This window comes from Pelophylax lessonae, assembly GCF_965119305.1.
Source record: "Pelophylax lessonae genome assembly, chromosome: 2".
In the NCBI taxonomy this organism is placed as follows: domain Eukaryota; kingdom Metazoa; phylum Chordata; class Amphibia; order Anura; family Ranidae; genus Pelophylax; species Pelophylax lessonae.
In genome coordinates this window covers 158640878-158656358 of record NC_138769.1, presented here as the reverse complement: position 1 = coordinate 158656358, position 15481 = coordinate 158640878, and the positions used below count along the sequence as shown (strand labels likewise).

Below are 15481 nucleotides of genomic sequence, written 5' to 3'. Positions count from 1 at the left end.
GGCGGCGCATTAAGCACGTGCTGGCGGTGCCCAAGTGCTTTCAGTGCCGTTACCCCTTCGCAGACTCAGTTTCCAGTCGCTGGACAGTGTCCCCTAAGGTGGATCACACTGTTTTTCTTGGTTGAATAAATCCACAGTGGTACCCTGGAGAACTCTCCAGTGTTTAAGGACCCGGCGGACAGGTGCATGGAATCGCTTTCCCGCCACCTACACTTGGTGGTGGGCTTGCTCCTCAAGCCTGTGTTCGCCTCCGTCCTGGTTTCTCAGACGGTTGCGAAATGGATTAAGGTGCTTAAAAGCAACTTGCTGGCTGAGTCGGTTCCTCCAACTCTCATTGAGCTCACGGACCAGATGGCTCAGGCCATGGTCTATCTGTGTGATGTGGCCCTGGACGAGGCTCCCCTGGTCGCTGGAGTGTCTGCGGTGCGGATTGCCTTTCGCCGCATGGGGTGGCTGAGTAGCTGTTTGGCGGATCAGGCTTCTAAGAAGGCCGTGTCTGATCTTCCCTTTTTGGTGGAACCCCTTTTTGGTGACTCCTTGGATGAGTTAATCAAGGGTCTAACTGGGGGTAAGAGTACTCTTCTCCCCCAGTCCGCGAACGCTAAGGCACCCCGAGGTAAGCAGGGACCTTCTTTCAAGGCTCACCAGGGGCTATTTCGTGTCTCGGGCGCAGGAAAAAGGAACTCCATTCAGAGCCTCCGGAGAGGACAAGAAGGCTTGGTTGGACGAGCCTGAGACTAGCCCGTCCGGTTCGGTGGACAATTCCTCCTCTGCCTGAAGGGCACCCTTACTCATTTCAGGGGGTGGGTGGACGTCTGCGTTGCCTTTCGGAACCCTAGGCATCTCTGGTTCAGGACTCATGGGTTCACGAACAAATTCGTTCAGGGTTCCAGACCGTATTTTGGTCTCGCCCGGCAGGCTGGTTCTTTGCACCATGTGTGTTTATCTCTGGATCATTTGTGGGATCCCAGGGAGGCGGTGCGGGCTCCACTTGCGCAGGGAGTGGTGGTGCCGGTTCCTTGGCTGGAAAAGTTTTAGGGGTTTTTTTTTTTTTAATTCACCCCTGTTCCCAGTGCCTGGGAATCATGAGTCTTCACCGAGGTTTTGACTGGGGTGTTAGACTTGTTCCCGCACAAAGGTATTGCGATCCTTGGGTATCTAAACGATTTACGGTTAAGAGCGGGTTTTCATCCGACCCTGTTAAATCTGTCGCTCACTCCCTTACCGCTCCGTGTCCTGGAGCTTTGGGGTGTTCCAGCTCTGCCTGCTCCATTGAACGCCTCAGCTGCCCGGTCTCTGGTTTCGGGTGCAGTCCGACGCTGCCACAGCTGGGGCTTTTATCGGTCGTCAAGGGGGCACCAGGAGTGCCTGGGCAGCCAGGGAGGTGGTCGAGATTGTTTTGGGCCAAGGTACATGTTCCTGCACTCTCCGCGGTTCACGTTCCAGGAATGGTGAACTGGCTGGGGGATTACCTGAGTCGTCGGGTTCTGGATCAGGGAGGATGGTCCCTGCTTCCGGCTGTTTTTCGCCTCCTATGTGCCCGATGGGGGAACTCCGGAGGTGGATCTGTTCGCGTCTTGTCTAAACAGCACGGTAGACAGGTTTGTGACCAGGGCTCGAGATCCTATGGCCGTTGCCTCAGACGCACTGGTAGGGCTTTGATGCATTCTCGCTCCTTTCGGTAGCGAGGGGTTTAGCTTTCTGCAGAAAGTTGAGCAACGTTTGGCTTTTGGCTCGGTAAATGGTCAGGTGTCGGCGTTAGCCTTTTACTTCCAAACGGCCCTTGGCGACTAACTCCTTCACACCTTTTTTTGAGGGGTGCGTCATCTGGCTCCGCAGAGGGGATCCTCCTTTTACCTCTGTGGGATCTGACTTTGGTTTTGTCCGTTCTGCTATGACCTCCCTTTGAATGTGTCAGAGATAGTACTCTGCCTTTGCTATCCCAGAAGGTTGCCTTTCTGGTGGCTCTTACCTCTGCTCCCAGGGTGTCTGAGTTGGCGGCTCTGTCTTGCCATTCACCTTCTTCCGCCGTTCATAGGGATTGGGTTGTTCTGCGGCCCAACCAATCCCCCCCCCCCCCCCCCCCCCCAGGTGGTGTCTGCCCTCCACCTCGTTGAAGGTGTTGTTTTGCCTTTTTGCGATGCCCAAGCATTCCTAGGATTTTGCTTTGCATTCGCTGGATGTGGTTCGATGAATCAGAGTTCCCCCTGTCAGCCACGGGATCTTTTCAGACGTCTGATTACCAGTTTGTCCTTCCTAAGGGACCTCGTTAGGGTTCAGCTGCGTCTGCTGCAACCATTTCCAAATGGATCAGCCAGATTATTGTTCAGGCCTATATACTACAAGGTTAAGTACCTCCTTTCCCGGTGAGGGCATATTCTACTAGAGCTATGAGTGCCTCTTGGGCTTTACCCATTTGTGAGGAAACTATGAAGTGGCTGTGTCTGTCAGAGGACTCAGAGAAAATAATTTTACGGTAAGTTCTTACAAAAATTCTATTTAATCTCCTGCAGATTTTGTATTTTTGTATTGTATGGGAAAATAATTATTTAATCCCCTGCAGATTTTGTAAGTTTGCCCACTTAGAAATGAAGGGTCTATAATTTATCATGGGTGTATTTTAAATGATGGAATATCAACCAGAAATCCCCCCCCAAAAAACACAATAGAAATGGTCTAAATTTGAGTTGCAGTTCAGTGAGTAAAATAGGTATTTGATCCCCAAGCAAAACATGACTCTTCTTGGTAAAGAAACCCTTTTTGGCAAGAAGACGTTTCTTGTAGTTGATTACCAGGTTTGCACACATCTATGGAGGGATTTTGGACTAATCCTTTTTACTGATCTCCTCCTAAATCCTCAGTGGATGTAAACCCTCATATACCCAGTGAAGTGAACAGCCTCAGATGATACACAGGGATGAAACAAATCTCCCTGCATAAGTTCTATATGTAGATCTGTCTTCAGCGTGCTATATTCTTTAGAAAGAACATTGAATTAGAATTTGTTCTTGTTTCAGCTGTGGGAGTGGAGTCCTAGCATACACTGTGTGACAGCTGATTGAAGATTTGTGTCCGGGTGGGTGCTAATCTATTTATAGCACCCACCCGGACACAAATTTTCATCTGCTTTAATCTCCAGTGTCAAGAACTTTTCAGAAGTTATCATGCTGATAACCGAATTTAGACTGCTTTTGCAAGATCCATGGTGTGCTGGCGAATATGTATTTTCTTGTAACAGATCCAGTGTCCAGCTAGTGATCGCTTCAGCACTCATACATGTGCCTATATATCAGGAAGGTGTGCGATGGGAATATGAACTTTACTCATCTCACCAAAGCACTTTCTCCTAATCCTTCTCTGAATTAGATGTTTATTGGCAAACTTCAGAGGGGCCTGTACATGTGCCTTTTTGAGGAGGGGGACCTTGCGTGTGCTGCAGGATTTCAATCTATGGTAGCGTATTGTTACCAATGGTTTGTTTGGTGACTGTGGTCCCAACTGCCTTGATCATTCATAATCTCCTGCCATGTAGTTCTGGGCTGATCCCTCACTTTTGTTATGATCATCCTTACCCCATGAGGCGAGATGTTGCATGTAGTACCAGACTGAGGGCGATTGATGGTTATTTTGTATTTCTTCCACTTGTGAATATTCTCTTTAACAGTTGTCTCCTTCTCACCAAGCTTCTTGCTGGTGGTCTTGTAGCCGTTCCAACCTTGTACAGGGCTACAGTCTTGTCCCTGACGTCCTTTGACAGCTTTTTGGTCTTGCCCATTGATGGTGAGATTTGAATGGAAAAAAGAGATTCTGTGGAAAGGTGTCTTTTATACACATAACGAGTTGTCATTAGGAACACCTTCCTAAATTGATAGGACTAACCTGTGTACCACATGAGCACATACTGTAACAGCCAGTCTGTGGGAGCCAGAAATATTAATGGTTGGTAGGGGATCAAGTACTTATTTTACTGACAGAACTGCAACTCAATTTATAACATTTGTATCCTGTTTTTTGTGGATTTTTGGTTTACAGTGCCTTGAAAAAGTATTCATAGCCCTTGAAAATTTTCCAACAGCCCCCACATTTCTATGGCGAGGTGTTCTGTCGGGACCAGTGCCCGCCTGGTTCCTGGCATGATGAGTAGCTGTCCCCTCCTCTCCCCCTGGAGGGTTTTGGGGTGGACGTGGGCCCCTCCTTGGGATTGTTGCACTCCTGGTTCCCCTCCTTCCACCCCCCCTTTACCTGTCCTTCCACCCCCCCCCTCCACTTATGTTGGCGCTGTGTGGGTGGTTTGGTCCTCCTCCTGGGGTGGGGGAAGGACGCTATACTGGTGATTAGGGGGGCTGCCCCGCCTGGGACTGGCCATGGATGTGCGGGGGGGGGGGGGGTTTGTACCTGGTGCCCCTTGTCCTACCTGGGCCTGTCCTTGAAGCCTAGGGATCCCTCCTGGGAGCCTCATGGTGCCGTGCGGGGCCGCCATTTTGTTGTAGCCTGTGTGCTCTATTCGCGGCTGCCATGTTTTTGTAGTCCGGTGGCCATTTTGCAGTGGTTTGCCATTGAAAATAGAGGCAGCCATGACAGTGGAGCCCTGTGGGTGACTCCTGGATATTTTCACCTCCTGATCGCCGCTCGTGGGGTGCAGTCTAGGGTCCTAGTGGCTGAAGGTGCCTGTTTTTGCTGGGTAGTGAGTCTGGTGGGGTCCTCTCCCTCTCTACTGAGGATCGATTTGTGCCTGGCGACCGGGTGGTGCTGCCAGCACAGTGGGGGTAGTCCCTTTGCAGTGTTTTACACTTTTTCTGGGGTTTCCCTGGTGGCTCTTGGAGTCTTTGGAGCACATCTCCCCGCCTGATCCCCTCTCTGAACCATCCATCGATGCACTTACGGCGGTCCTGGAGTCCTTTGTGTCCCGGGTGGAGGTGGCTTTCAGCGACGGGCTAGCATAAAGCACCCCCCCCACCCTCCCCTGCCTCATCTGTCTAATCAGATCCTGAATCTGATTTGGCCGTCGCGGATGTGGGTCTCCCTGCTGGGTCTGCGACCACGCGCCCGGAATCTTCAGATAGTTGATGATTCATCCACATCTGCAACCGTGCACAAAAGGCACTGGTAGAAGCACTGATTGTATCTGTGCGCAAGACCTTGAAGGTGGAGGCTGCAGCTGCGACAGATGCGCAGATTCCCTTTGGTCTCACAGGGGGAAAGAGGACCTTGTCGTAGATGTGGGCCCTCCTCTTTGGCTCTTAAATGTTTTTTTTCTTTCCTCAGGGTCGACTGGCAAGGGCTCGAAGCCTTTCAGGGCCTCCTCTTGCTGTATTCAATGTATTCGCTGGTTTCCGAGCCCACGGACTCCTTGGTACCTCTGCTCCTCAGGTCTTCACAAAAGTGTTAGCCCCGGTGCTAGTATTGTTACGCCAACGGGGGGATTGCGGTACTGGGCTACGTGGATGGCCTCCTGCGAGCAGAGTCTCCTACCGCTCTGTTGGAAAACCTGGAAATCGCCTTATGAACTCTGTGGGAGTTCGGTTAGATTCTGAATTTTCAGAAGTCTGCTCTGGTTTCTTCCACAAAGCTGGACTGTCTGGTTCTGACTCTGGACTTGGCCTTAGCCAGGATGTTCCTACCTCTGGATAAACTCCAGAAATTGCAGGCTGCAATTCGTCTCCTGCTGTACAGTAGATGGTCATCCCTCCGGACTTGCATGCAGGTACTGGGCCTGATGGTGTCTACCTTTTTTGAGGTGGTTTCATTTGCACAGTTCCATACATGGTCCCTGACATGGTGGCTTTGTTCTCCTGTGCTTCGGCAGGGCAAATCCTTCCTCCCCTTCTATTGGACAGTGATCACCACGGGTGCCAGCCTGTCCGACTGGGGAGGCGTCCTCAGCAAAAATTCTGCTCAGGGGGCTCTGGACACTGGAAGAGTCAAGACTGCCGATCAGTGTCTTGGAACTCCGAGCAATCCGACTGTGCCTGGACCATTGGACGGATGTCCAGTGCGCGTTTAATCAGACAGTGCCAGGGACGTGGCTTATATCAATCACCAGGGGGGCACAAGAAGTGTCTTGGTGGCTTTGGAGGTAGCCTTCATTTTAAGGTGGGCAGAACGGTTCGGTTAGTTTCTAGCCCTCTCTGCCGTGCAAGTTCCTGGGGTGGAAAACTGGCAAGCTTATTACCTCAGTCAGCAGGGGTTGGACCAAGGAGAGTGTTCCCTTCATCTGGAGATCCTTCATCAGTTGTGTCTCTGGTTGGGCATCTCCGAGGGGGATCTGTTGGTGTCTCGGCTCAACAGAAGGGGGCAGAGGTTTGTAGCTCGGTAATGGGATCCTCTGGCGGACACCACGGATGTGCTGGTGGCCCAGTGGGCTGGGTATTGTCTGATTTACACTTTCCCTCCTCTCAAGCTTCTGCCAAGACTTCTACACAGGATCGAGGCAGAAGGGATTCCGGTCATGTTATTGGCTCCAGACTTGCCTCCCCAAGCTTGGTACGCCGATCTGGTGAGGCTGGTCGCGGACCTTCCTTTGAAGCGTCCTCTCAGGGAGGATCTGCTATCCCCAGGACCAATCTCCCATGCTGCTTTACAGTCACTGGCTTTGATGACTAGGTTGTTGAACGAAAAGGTGCTGATGGATAGAGGTTTATATGAGTCGGTGATTCCAATGCTGTTAAAAAGCTAGGAAATTTACCTCTCAAATCTACCATCGTACATGGAAGACTTGCATTGCGTGGTGTGAGTCTCTTGATGTTCATCCTCGCTCCTTCTTGGTGGCTCTGATTTTGACCTTCAACGGGGGAGGTGGTTGAACAGAAATTGGCCTGAAGTACCATCAAGGGCCAGGTGTCAGCTTTGGCGGTCATCTTTCAACGACCCTTGGCCACACACTCCGTGGTCTTCAGGTTGTCTGACATTTGGTTCAGTGCCGTCTCCGTTGCCACCTTGGGACCTAATTTTGGTGCTTTTGGTCCTCCAGAAGCCTCCCTTTAAAAATCTTCGGGAAACTTCCTTGCGTACGCTGTCTCTGAAGGTGGCTTTTTTTGGTTGCGATCACCTCTGCGTGCAGGGTGTCAGAATTGGCGGCGTTATCCAGTTGTTCACCTTACTGGTGATTCACAGAGATAAGGTGGTTCTTCGCCCCTGTCTGTCGTTCCTCCCAAAGGTTGTCTGATTTTCATTTAAATGTAGTCTTTGTGTTGCCTTCCCTGTGTTCCTGGCCAAAACATCCATATGAAATTGCCTTGCATGCCTTGGATGTGGTCCAGGCAATTAGGGTGTACCTGGCAGCTACAGAGTCTTTTAGGAAGTCCGACTCACTGTTTGTGCTCACGGATGGGCCTTGGTAAGGGTTGTCCGCTTCCTCTGCGACCATTTCAAGATGGATCAGGCAGACGGTTATTCAGACCTATTCCATCAGGGGTCAGGTTCCTCCTTTCCCTGTCGAGGCGCACTCTACTCAGGCACATGGTGCATCCTGGGCCTTCCGTCATCAGGCGTCAGTGACGCAGGTATGCAAGGCGGCTACCTGGTCATTGGTGCACACTTTCACAAAGTTCTATTAAGTGGATGTGTTGGCATCTGCGGATTCTTCTTTTGGCCGCAAGGTTTTAAAGGTTGCTGTTTTTAGAGGACCTTATCCGCTTGAGGATGTATTTTTTTCAGCTGAGCTCAAGTTGTTTTGGTTGAGCTCCTGTTGCCTACTGTTTAGCCTTGGGAATTTTTTTGCTGTTCCCACCCCTCATTTTTAACACTGCTTTGGGACGTCCCAATGGTTATGAAGATCAGGAGCCGTGTCTGTCAATGAACAAAAGCGAAAATGGTGTTTTTGACCTACCGTAAAATCCATTTCTCTGATGTTCATTGATGGACACAGCACCCACCCCTCTGTGGAGTTGTAATTCTTCTGACACTGCTTGTAACAAAACTGAGTACATATAGCAGGGAGAGGGAGTATACACCCTGGGATTGCCCATAGGTGTAGCCAGACTTTTTTTTTTTCTGCCTGGTGTCCTCCTGTAGGGGGCAGTATAACCCAATGGTTATGAAACTAAGAAGCTGTGTCCATCAATGAACATCAGAGAAATGGATTTTACTGTAAGTCAAAAATTCCATTTTATTCTTTTGGGATATTATGTGATAGACCAATACAAAGTGGCACATAATTGTGAAGTGGAAGGAAAATGATAAATGGTTTTAATTTTTTTTTTTTTTTTTTACAAATATGTGAAAAGTGTTGTGTGCATTTGTATTCATACCCCGTTACTCTGATACCCCTAACTAAAAACTAGTGTAACCAATTGCCTTCAGAAGTCCCCTAACTATTAAATGGAGTCCACCTGTGTGCAATGTAATCTCCGTATAAATACAGCTGTTCTGTGAAGCCCTCAGATTTGTTAGAAAGCCTTCGTGAACAAACCACATGATGAACAGGGAACACACCAGACAGGTCAGGGATAAAGTTGTGGAGAAGTTTAGAGCAGGGTAAGGTTCTAAAAGAAAATATCCCAAGCTTTCAACATGTCACAGAGCACTGTTCAATCCATCATCCGTAAAGAGTATGCCAAAACTGCAAACCTACCAAGACATGGCCGTCCACCTAAACTGACAGGCTGGGCATTAATCACAGAAGCAGCCAAGAGGCCCATGATAACTCTAGAGGAGCTGCAGAGATCTACAGCTCAGGTGGGAGAATCTGTCGTCCATGGGACAACTATTAGTCATGCACTCCACAAATCTGGCCTTTATAAAAGAATGGCAAGAATAAAGCCATTGTTGAAAGCGAGCCTAAAGAAGTCCCATTTGCAGTTTGTGAGAATCCATGTGGGGGACACAGCAAACATGTGGAAGAAGGTGCTCCTGGTCAGATGAGACCAAAAGTGAACTCTTTGGTCTAAAAGCAAAATTCTGTGTGGCGGGACATCTCACTGATCCCCACCATAGGTGTTCGGCTGGGTTCCGATCATACTTGGCCACTGAATCACTTTCACCCTGTTCATCTGCAGAAATGCAACAGTGGACTTAGATGTGTTTTTTGTATCATTTTTGTGTTGGAAAAGTGCACGATGATCATGGGCACCGAGTGATGGTAGCACCATGCATTTATATTTGTACTCCTCACTTTTGTGACGCCATACAGTTTTGAAGCCATCAGTTACAAAAACATTTATCTTGGTCTTATAACTGCAGAGTACAGAGTGCCAGTAGTCTTCTTTTTCAGTATGGCCCTGGCAAATTCTAGGCGGGCTTTTTTGTGCATGGGCTTTAGGAGAGGCTTTCTTCCTGGATGAGATCCATGCATGTCATTACTCTGCAGTGTAATCCATATTGTGTCACATTAAACAATCACTCCAGTTTGGCTTTCTACTTATTTAGCCAACTGCAATGAACTTGCACGATGATTTTCTTCAACCCATCTCACCAAAAGATGCTCCTGTCGAGGTGTTAACTTCCGTGGACGGCCTGGATGTCTCTGTGAGATGTCTGCAGTTCCATCTTTATTAAAGATCCATATTATAGCTGCATGCTAAAGTGTTAAATTTGGATTAAAATAATAAACATGTTGTACTCGCCTGCTCTGTGCAATTGTTTTGTTGCACTAAGCCCCAAACCACCTCTTCTGGGGTCCCACGCTGGCGGTCCATGCTCCTCTTCTCAGTGTGCCCTCATAGCAAAACTGCCAATCGGAAGAAGCCTTGTATTTATAGAGTTATTTCGACTTAAGCCCCATACACACGTACCGAATGTCGGCCGAACGATCAGCCGTCTTTTGTCCGGTGCTGTCCTGTCGGTTGAAAAGCGCTAAAGACTGCACACGAATTTTGTCGGCCAACAACAGCCGACTGCAGAAGTGATGTCATGTGATGGTTAACTTTCCGTGTGTTTTTTCTTCTCTGAGCATGCCCAGTCTTGCTCATCTGCTGTTTGTCGGCCGAATTCTGTACTGACTGGCGAACAATCGGCCGTTCTGGTGTTGGCCAACAAAAATTTTAATGCCTGCACACCAGATTCTGTTCGGCCGAAAAGTCGCAGTCGGTTGCCGGAAGCGTCATACTAACAAGCCGACAATCGGCCGATCGGTCGGTGGCCGAATATTTACGGCCGACAATCGCTACGTGTGTACGGGCCTTTAGTTTTGCTCCTGCAGCAAACGGAAAGTCCCCCTATTGCTGAAAGAACACCGTGCTTGTATGTAGCTGATGCTACATATAGTTTATACAGTGCTGATTGCTTGGCCTAAAAAAAACTAAAGTAAACCTGGAGTTAGGCATTAACATTTCCCACAAATTGAGAAAGCGGAAACATCAGCTTTGTGTGGTCTGACCCTTTAAAGTTAGTCATTACCAGAATGGATGGCTCTCTAATGGATTCTTAGCAATTCTTACGCCCGATCTCGATCCAGTGATCCGCAAGAGAGCCAAGGCTCTCCCAGGTCTCAATTGCCATTGGTCAATCACGGCCAGTGAGGTGGGGCTGAGCCACACTCTGTCTTATGGACACAGAGCCAGCTCAGAGAACACACAAAGTGCCTTCTTAGCAAGCAGCTTGCTATGGGAGCACTCGGCAAGGGGGAAGGGACAAGAGCTCCAGAGGGGGACCCAAGAAGAGGGGGATCGGGGCTGCTCTGTGCAAAACCACTGCACAGAGCAGGTAAGTATGACAATGTTTTTTTTTTTTTTTTCCTTTTACAATCAATTTAACCACTTCAATACCCCCTTCCTGCCCAAGCCAATTTTCAGATTTCAGCACTATCAGACTCTGAATGATAATTGCGTGGTCATGCAATACTGTACTCAAACTACATTTTTATATTGTTGTTGACACAAATAGAGCTTTCTTTTGGTGGTATTTAATCACCCCATGGTTTTATTTCTTGCTAAATGGAAAAAGACACTTTTGGGGGCAAAAACTGTTTTTTTTTTCTTGTTAAATAATTTTGAAAATAAATGTTGTTCATTTAGCCAAAATGTATTCTGCTTCATTTCTTTGAAAATATCCCAAATAAATACAGTATTTCAGAAAAGTGAGTACACCCCTCACATTTTTGTAAATATTTTATTATATCTTTTTATGTGACATCACTGCAGAAATTACACTTTGCTACAATGTAAAGTAGTGAGTGTACAGCTTTTATAACAGTGTAAATTTGCTTTCCCCTCAAAATAAGTCAACACACAGCCATTAATGTCTTAAACCCCTGGCAACAAAAGTGAGTACACTCCTAAGTGAAAATGTCCAAATTGGGACCAAAGTATCAATATTTTGTGTTGCCAACATTATTTTCCAGCACTGCCTTAACCCTCTTGCGCGTGGAGTTCACCAGAGCTTCACAGGTTGTCACTGGAGTCCTCTTCCATTCCTCCATGACTACATCACAGAGCTGGTCGCTATTGGAGACCTTGTGCTCCTGCACCTTCCGTTTGAGGATGCCCCACAGATGCTTGATAGGGTTTAGGTCTGGAGACATGCTTGGCCAGTCCATCACCTTTACCCTCACCTTCTTTAGCAAGGCAGTGGTCGTCTTGGAGGTGTGTTTGGGGTCGTTATGTTGGAATTCTGCCCTGGGGCTCAGTCTCCGAAGGGAGGGGATCATGCTCTGCTTCAGTATGTCACAGTACATGTTGGCTTTCACGGTTCCCTCAATGAACTGTAGCTCCCCAGTGCTGGCCGCACTCATGCAGCCCCAGACCATGACACTCCCACCACAATGCTTGACTGTAGGCAAGACACACTTGTCTTTGTACTCCACATGGTTGCCTTCCGCACATGCTTGACACCATCTGAACCAAATAAGTTTATCTTGGTTTTATCAGACCACAGGACATGGTACCAGTTAGCCATGTCCTTAGTCTGCTTATCTTCAGCAAACTGTTTGCGGGTTTTCTTGTGCATCATCAAGAGGCTTCCTTCTGGGGTGACAGCCATACAGACCAATATGGTGGAGCATGCTGCGTATGGTCTGAGCACTAACAGGCTGACCCCCCCCCCCCCCCCCTACACCCCTTCAACCTCTGCAGCAATGCTGGCAGCACTCATACGTCTTTTTCCCAAAGACGACCTCTGGATATGACGCTGCATCTCAGAAGGCACACGACATCTTAGGCAAGAATAGTACCCCACGTGCATTTAACTTCTTTGGTCGACCATGGCGAGGCCTGATCTGAGTGGAACCTGGTTTGTTAAACTGCTGTATGGTCTTGGCCAATGTGCCGCAGCTCAGTTTCAGGGTCTTGGCAATCTTCTTATAGCCTAGGCCAGGAGTTCCCAAACTGTGGGTCGGGACCCACTGGTGGGTCGCGAGCTGCATTTGAGTGGGTCACGATGAGCCGGAAATGACTGAGAGCGGGCCTGCTTAAATTGTGCTGTGCGAGCCCACGCAAATTACAGAGAGCCAGAGCAGTCAAATCGCGATGGATTCAGACTCCGCCCACGCAGTTTACGGAGGCTGGTCTGCATTTCCCACGAGGAGGATACTTGCATCAGTGAGTACGTATGTTGGCTGTTATGTAGGATATGTTCATGGGGTGCAGACCCAGCTCCTTGGTCCTGCTGGCAGCAGCTGTGGTGACTAGACTGGAGGTGGGATTCTCTCAGCTATAGCGGACAGAGACAGCAGCCTTGGTGTCATAGGAGGACCAGGTGGCCTGGCGGTGTCAGGAGTTCATAGCAGCTTCTGTGACCCCAGTAGAGGATCTGAAGAAGAAGAGCCAGGAACCAAGACCAGCATAGAGCTCCTCATCATGGAGACTCTGGGTGAGGTGTGCTGGGCCCTGGAGAGGGCAAACAGGGGCTTCACCTTCACTGTGGACTGCTGGGAGAGGAAGGGGGGTGAGTGCTATATAGCCTTATATTTATGTGTATTCAAAAATAAATTGATATTTTTAATTTAACATCCCCCTCCCTTTAAAATATGCATTATTATTATTAATATTTGCATTTATATAGCGCCAACAAATTCCGTAGCGCTTTAGAATATTCAATTACAAGCAAGTGGGTCCCGAAAAAATAACTGTATTCAGAAGTGGGTCTCGGCCCAAAAAAGTTTGGGAAGCCCTGGCCTAGGCCATCTTCATGTAGAGCAACAATTCTTTTTCAGATCCTAAGAGTTCTTTGCCATGAGGTGTCATGTTAAACTTCCAGTGACCAGTATGAGAGAGTGAGAGTGATAACACCAAATTTAACACACCTGCTCTCCATTCACACCTGAGACCTTGTAACACTAACAAGTCACATGACATCGGGGAGGGAAAATAATTGGGCCCTATTTAGACATTTTCACTTAGGGGTGTACTCACTTTTATTGCCATTGGTTTAGACTTTAATGGCTGTGTGCTGAGTTATTTTGAGGGGACAGCAAATTTACACTGTTATACAAGCTGCACGCTCACTACTTTACATTGTAGCAAAGGGTCATTTCTTCAGTGTTGTCACGTGAAAAGATATAAAATATTTGCAAAAATGTGAGGGGTGAAACTTGTGAGATACTGTATATATTATTTAGTCTGTAGGAAAGTTCTATAGTCCACAAGCCCAAGATAAATATCTGAAAATTGATCAATCCTGATGTACTGATGGCCTATCATTTCTTGAGGCCCTAAAATGCCAGGACAGTAGAAATACCCCCCCAAACAACCCATGTTTGGAAAGTTAAAAGTCCAAGGTATTTAGTAAGAGGCATGGCGGGTTTTTTTTTTTTTTTGAAGTTGCAATTTTTGGTCATAAATTTTTGGAAAATTAAGTAATTAAAGAAATATTTTACTTTTTTTTTTTTTTTCCTTCACCAGTGCAGTACAGTGTCATTATAAAACTGTTGTGGCGGTGATCGTGGACACTGACTGGTGACAGTATGAAAAAAAAAAGTGTATCATTATTTTTTTTTTTTTTTTAACACTGACCAGAGCAATATAGCGTTACCAGAGTAACATTGTACTATTCTGGGGCAGTGATAAGGATTTTGTATTTATTTTTTTACACCTTATATTTTCTTATAGCAATGCATTACATTGCTATAAGCAAGCATTTTACTGAATGAAACCGATTCATTCAGCCTTTTTTTTTTTTTTTTGTGCTTAGCTGTGATTGGACAAAGCTAATCACATGGTACAGATGGGCTGTGATTGGCCCTGTCTGTACCATGTGATCATATTGCTAAATTACAGCTAGCAGCACATTTGTACACATTGGATGGCTTGAAAGGAAGCTAGCCATCATGTACAACTGTCATGTGACATGCTGTGATTCGTCACGGCGGTCCAATGGTACCTGCAGCGGGCCGGTACTCTTTTCGATCATTGGCCATGTCCTGTGGACACAGCCGGTGACCGATCATGCCCCTGCGCGGCCTGGCGATCGACACATTCTAAAAGATTGTCTTAGGATGCCCAGTCAGGAAAACTAAACAACCGCCCAGCCGTCATTTTGAAATAGGCCGTGCGTTAAGTGTTTAAAGTTTAAACTCTACTGCTGTAGGACCAAGCAGCCTGTGAATGTTTTCCTGCTCTCCTAGATCGATTCAATGACAGTTCTGGAGATGAAACTGAAGAAGGTGAAGTGGATGAAGATAATCCTAGTGATGTAGAGGAAGAGCCCAACAAAACCCCCCTGAACACGGTAAGAGTTGAGTGTAGAGTGATGGTCAACTATTAGGATTTTGTTTACAAGCAATGCGAATTAGAGGAGGAATATTTGTAGATGTACAACTCCCAATTCCAAAAAAGATGGGACGCTGTGTAAAATAAAAACAGAAGGCAATAATTCACAACAGAAAATAGAAAACATTTCAAATGTTTAAACTAAGAAAACATATTTCAAGAAAAAATAAGGTAATTTTTTAAATTGATGGCAGCAACACATCCCAAAAAATTTGAGACAGAGCAGCATAAAGCTGACAGAGGAAGTGGTACTAACAAGGAAAAGCTGGAAGAACATTTTGCAACTAATTAGGTTAATTGGCAACATGTTAATAACCTGATTGGGCATAAAAAGAGCATAACAAATAAGAGGTGAAGTTCCTGGGAGCTGCACATCAGAACAAGACCTGCTGTGTATAAACAATTGGCAGTCTCAACATTTACCCCCACAAAGCCACGCCCCCAGCGTCTTAGCAGAAGGCACAGGACTATACATCCTAGCAGCCTGAGCGGCTCACATGTGCACTATATAAAAAGAGCATCTTAATCAGAGTTTCTCAGAAGTAAAGCTAGGCAGAGGTTCATTAATCTGTGAAAAGCTGTATCTTAAAATTGTCCATAATTGTTCCTTAATGTAAAACTGCAAATACTTTAAATGGTAATTCCACTTTCGTTGGGGGAAAAAAAATAGTAAAAAAATAAATTTGCATATACAATTGCAACTCAAGTCATATTGTAATTGAATGTTGTTAAAAATGACCTTTCTCTTTCGTTCACTGACAGACCGCTTCAATTCTTCAGACCATTGGGCTTATGCTCTCGCTCCCTAGGAGTAGGACTAGGCAAAAACCCTTTTGGTT

At 47.0% G+C, this 15481-nt stretch overlaps 1 protein-coding gene across 3 annotated transcripts in view; it reads left to right on the top strand.

The window, feature by feature from the left end:
- NCBP3 (nuclear cap binding subunit 3) overlaps positions 1–15481 on the top strand; it is a 105373-nt gene that overhangs the window by 39066 nt on the left and 50826 nt on the right. For 2 of the 3 annotated variants that reach the window (XM_082244496.1, XM_082244495.1), the window contains exon 5: positions 14498–14607. In XM_082244496.1, the coding sequence (XP_082100622.1) occupies positions 14498–14607 (110 nt within the window). The remainder of the gene's footprint in view (positions 1–14497; positions 14608–15481) is intronic. The other variant, XM_082244497.1, reaches the window with a different exon arrangement.